This window comes from Dipodomys spectabilis, unplaced genomic scaffold (genome assembly GCF_019054845.1).
Source record: "Dipodomys spectabilis isolate Male_0828 unplaced genomic scaffold, ASM1905484v1 ptg000108l, whole genome shotgun sequence".
Taxonomy (NCBI): domain Eukaryota; kingdom Metazoa; phylum Chordata; class Mammalia; order Rodentia; family Heteromyidae; genus Dipodomys; species Dipodomys spectabilis.
In genome coordinates this window covers 16851526-16856563 of record NW_024870785.1, presented here as the reverse complement: position 1 = coordinate 16856563, position 5038 = coordinate 16851526, and the positions used below count along the sequence as shown (strand labels likewise).

The following is a 5038-nucleotide window of genomic DNA, read 5'->3' as shown; positions in this document are numbered from 1 at the left end:
CTCAGTACCACAGTTGTAGCATTGCATAGCAACAGAGACAGTTTTGTGGACACACTGACAAGTCCGGCACTGCCCCCTCCTTTGCTCTTTTGGCCTCTTGGGTTTGCTGTCACGAAGGAATCTCTTGATTGAGCTGCATCCACCAGCGATATCCTTGCCCTGCTCATCTTAAGTCTACAGCCCATCTTCCAAAGGTGCCCATCCCAGAAAGCCTGCAGGCCCAGTAGGTTGGACCAGATCTCAGTTCTGGCTTCCTCCCTTCAGAGAGGAGTGAAATAAAGTATTAGTCAGAACTTCTGAAGCTAAGATGGATTCCATTTTGTGAGTCAAGATGCCCTGGCACTTGAGTTTTCTTTCTTCTTGAACAAAATGTCTGGTTCTACTGTATGTTCCTGATCATGGTTCTTTCTTCCCTGGCTTTGAGGAGAGACAGGACCAGGACACCATAAAGATGTGTATGGTGCCTTAACTCTTTGTCATTGTCCCTTGTCAATGAGACTTTGCCCCTCAGCACCCAAAGGATGAAGTGCTGATATGCTAATGACTTAGGGTGCATGCAGCACCCCTCTTTGCACTGTTCTTCAAGAGGCAGGAATAATCACTCTTGTGAGTTGTGCAGTCTCTGCACAAGAAATGGCCTTAATCTTGATATACAAATTCACTTGGGCATCACCAAGGCAGGTTAGGGTTGGACAAAGCAGACCCAGGGTTATCTAAGCCTGAGAACAGGGGCCAATGTGACAGAATCAGGGGCCAAAAGTAGAGTCTTCCTCAGGCTAGATCAGGCAGGAGAACCAGCTTCTAGACTTGCAGTGAAGAATGAGGTCTCAGTGCTCACCAGCTCTCTCCAGCTGTCCCTTCATTCAGCTAGGCACTGATGTCATGGGAACAACTCCACCAGGTGCCTGGTGTAGGTGTTAAGGCCTGGATGGGTCAGCACTCTGCATAATTTAATCCTCACACTAGCTCTCACAGAAACCAGCCAGGTTCTCACAGAGCTGGGCCTGCAAGCAGGTGCATAGGAAAGAAGACAATTACATTGGTTTTGGAACCCAGATATCTCTCCTCCACTTAGGAGGTATGTGCCCCCACCCCTCCCCAAGGATTTGCTTTCTTTCTCTGGGCCTCTGGTTCCTTATTTTGAAATAGAGATGTAATATCATCTACTGTGACAGGCGGTGAGATTGATCAGAATACGTTTTGTAAACATACATGGAATTGTCACAACAAAACCTCTCCCTGTCTAACTAATGGAAACTCATTTTTTTTTAAGTGTCTACCCTATGATTTCTGATCTCACTTCTGATTTCTGATCTCAAATTTTTGATCTCTCCATGACTGCTAAAGGGTTCACTCCCACTTCTACCCCAAGTAGAGACTTAAGGAAAGAGGAACTTCATGCTGAGCCCAAAAAGTTATGGAACTGAACGAATGTCCTTCTCTGGCCCCTCATTTCCACCTCTCCAGGAGGCACTTGAGCCCTCCAGAGCTCACAATTTTGCCTGAAACAAAGCAGGTATTATATGAAGAAAATGAGGCTCAGGGAGATGACTTGATTTCCCTCCCCCCTCCCCCCCCTTTAGACTAGAAGCTAGTGACAAAAAAAAAAAGACTACTAGACATTCACATCCCACCCCTCAGCAGATGTCTGTAACTGAGAAACCCTGGGGTATAATCAACTTTCAGCAGACTCCAGTGCATTTGTTGAAATCAACAAAACAAAACAAGAAACTTTGAACCTAGTCCTCAAGAAACTAACAAATTATATCTGGTCTTATCTGGCAAATCCCATTGAAGGATAATTACTGTGTAACTTGACACACAGTTAGGTGAAGAATACTGCCAGGAAAACGCTCACAAAGGCAGGAAAGCTTTCTCAGGGATCTTTCTGGAAAAGAAAGAGACACCAGAGGTATCTATTCCCTCACAGGGCCATTCTGGAAGATTCTCCACCTCTGTTACTTGTCTCTTCCTTAGCAACCATTGAAGAATTTACTTCCAGAAGAATCTGGCTTCTCAGTGAGAAAGGATTTCACTTCCCACCAAGAGGCTCTAACAGAAGGGAGGGGTGTCACCCTCGGTTGACAGCACCCGAGGTAGTTGTCAATGGTATCATGTCACTGTGCAAAGTTGTGCGTAAGAATCTTAGCACTGAGGATGATTCTGATGAGTATTTTCTGAAGCCACAGCCCATTTGGCGATCACATAAAGCCAGGAGGAAGAAAGATCTCAGCTGATAAAGAAATCTTTCTCTCCTGCTCCCAAACCAACCCGATTTCCTTTGAATATAATAATAATCTGGAAAAAGGGATGCGGGGTACTAGGAATAAGGAGGGGTGTCATTACTTTTTCCATTTTTCTCAATCACAAAGCAAAATAAGATGATCCAAGTGGAGGCTAAGGAAGGAAGACAACACTGAGGCCAGATCCTACATAGAAAAATAAATGTCTTTTTATTTTGTACGGAGCGGCTGTGAGTGTCCGGCGTCCAGCGGGCCCCGGGACTGAGCAGGGAGCCCCGCACTCAGAGCAGCAGGGAGCCCAGCAGCAGCTCGCCCTGGCCCAGCCGGCGGCCCCGCTGCAACCCGTGGCCCTTGAGCTCGGCCTGGACGCGCACGGCCAGGCGGCGCAGCTGCTCCTCGCTGAGGCCATCGAAGCAGAAGTCCTGCTCCAAGGCCGCCTGGCGGCTGCGCCCCAAGCCCCCGCTGCTGGGCGCGCGCCAGGCGCCCGGCGGCTGCAGGACCAAGCGGAGGCGACAGGCGACGGCGCAGGGCTCCAGGGCGCCCCCGGCCGGGCCCTGCGCGCGCAGCAGCCGCAGGCGGAGGCGTCCGCTGCCCGGACAGTACTCGGCGGCCAGGCGCAGGGCGCAGCCGGCGCGGCTCAGGGGCACAGTGCCCTCGGCCTCCAGGCGCTCGGGCCGCGCGGGGGCCGAGGTCGGGGGCTCGGAGGAGGCGGGGCCGCCCTGGTTCCCGTCCCCGTCCTTTACCCTGCCGGAGGCGGAGCGGGCGCGGGCCGGGCCTCGGCTCCCGCAGGCGCGCAGCGCGCGGCCCAGGAGCCCGTCGGGGGCGCGCAGGAGGCGGCGCCCGCGGGGCCGCGGGGCGACGGAGTCCGGGCTGGGCTGGGGGCCGGCGGGGACCGGGGATGGCGGGGACGCGAAGGGGGCGTCGCGCTCCCCTCCCGGTCCTGGTGCCGGCCTCACGGCGCCCGCGGAGTAGGTGTGCGCGCGCGGGCGCGGCGCGGAGTGGGGGCCCGGGGCGCGGAGCGGCGCGTCCCCGAGGAAGAGCGACTCCTTGCGGCGCGTGTGCGGGCTCTCGAGCAGCGCGCAGAAGCCGTAGGCGGTGCGCGCGCGGGGCAGGTGCGGCAGCGAGAGCGCGGCCTGCGAGCGCGGGTCCCAGTCGGTGCGGCCCGCGCCCTCGTCCGTCCTGGCCATTTGCTCCCAAGACTTTCGGAGATCAATCAAAGTGAGGCTGGACTCGAGTCTCGGCGGGATGCAGAACTCGGGGATTCGTTCCGGAGTGAGCACGTTTGCGCACGCGCTGGGCGATCGGGTCTGGGCGTGGCGGGTCCGACCCAAGAGAAGCCCGTCCCGGTCGCGGAGGAGCCGCTCGAGACACCACATCGGGAGGCAGGTGCGAGATCAGGGTGGCTCGGCCGGGTGGCAGGCCGCCTGCCAAGCACAGAAGCAAGATGGTCAAGAATGAGCCCCGCAGACGGCATCCATTTCTGTCCCCTTTCTCCTGCCTCCGTGTTCGGTTCTGTCTGTCCCCGGGAGAAGAAAATCTGCACCTCACATCCCCTATAGCAAACTATTTTTTTTTTTAAAGAGTTTTTCATTTGTCTTGTCTCCGTGGCCTGGGCAAGGAGATTGCAGATATGATTGCTTTTATTTAATCTCCATCCCTCCCTTCGCTGGCCTAAAACAGTGATTCTTAATAGATTCTTAAACCGTTGGAGTCTAGCTTCGCTCGCTCCATCTTCTTTGCCAAGAGACACTTTGCCCTTGCCCAGTCATTCGTTCCCTCAAGGGACGATTGCACCTTGCACCCCAGTCCTCGGCGGGAATTAAAAATAATTTCGAATGCCTCTTGAAAAACTCTCTCTCTCCTTTGGAAGCAAAGAGCTTCCAAGGAGCTTCCATTCTCTCCCCCCTTCCCACCCCTCCACCTGTAACTAAACTGATTGCAAGTACCTGGGGTTCTTCCTGCGGCGCGGGAGCGGAGGGGCACGGAGCCCGGGAAACTTACAGCGGGAAAGGCGGGATTCAGCACCGGCGTCCAGGACAGCTGGTCAGAGCCTTTATACCAGCGGCTGTGCCAGTCGCTGCCTGGTAACCTGACGCCAGGCCCACCCCTAGCCTGCTGCCACGTGGCTGGATATGCTGAGCAGATCCTGGAACTGGTTCGTTTCTCCTGCGTTGGTGGGAGGTATATTCTCACGAGAAACCTGGCATAGATTTGTGTCCAAACGTGCTTAAGTGGATTAAGTCTAGAATGAACGTGGCCAAGGGCGCGCAGTGCACCGGAGGTTCAACAGAAGACAGAAGTCTGGTTTGTCCTACTCTTAAGTGAATTCTTTCCCCCAGTCCCTCCCTCCTGCTATCCACCTTCAGAAGCTCTTTATTTACTTTCTGGTTTCCCCTTCTGATTTTGAGTGCACTTTGTTGATTTTAAGTCACTCTGGGTTAGGGAGAAACACTGGGCGCCGGAAATGGGGTCCATATCTTGACTTGGGTGGAGTGGCAAGGGTGTATCCCTATGTTAAAAATCATCTAGTGTACATTTGAGATTAGGGCACTTTCTTGTAGTATGCCTCCGTTTTTTTAAGGTCAATTTTTAAATCCATGTTGGTTGTTTTTAGGACAATGTACTCCTCCATGGATCTGGGCTGTTTGGAATTGTCCTTTTGGGAATACCCCCTAAGTTGTGTCCACTTAGGAGACCATCTTCCTTTCTTTTGAAAACTTGTAGTCATTCTGTTAAGAGTTCCTTCCAGCTAGCCAGGGCTGAAAGGGATTTGAGGTATTTTGAAGCTGTTTTGC

General features: G+C 53.7%; 1 protein-coding gene across 1 annotated transcript; it reads right to left on the bottom strand.

Moving 5' to 3' along the window:
- Positions 1–2524: 2524 nt before the first annotated feature.
- LOC122114645 (C2 calcium-dependent domain-containing protein 4A-like) lies at positions 2525–4257 on the bottom strand. The gene is made up of 2 exons (XM_042687957.1): positions 4190–4257; positions 2525–3667 (listed from the first exon to the last, which is right to left on the bottom strand). Exon 2 carries the CDS (start codon positions 3617–3619, stop codon positions 2525–2527), a length of 1095 nt encoding a protein of 364 aa, XP_042543891.1. The 5' UTR covers positions 3620–3667; positions 4190–4257.
- Between the last annotated feature and the right edge of the window lie 781 nt (positions 4258–5038).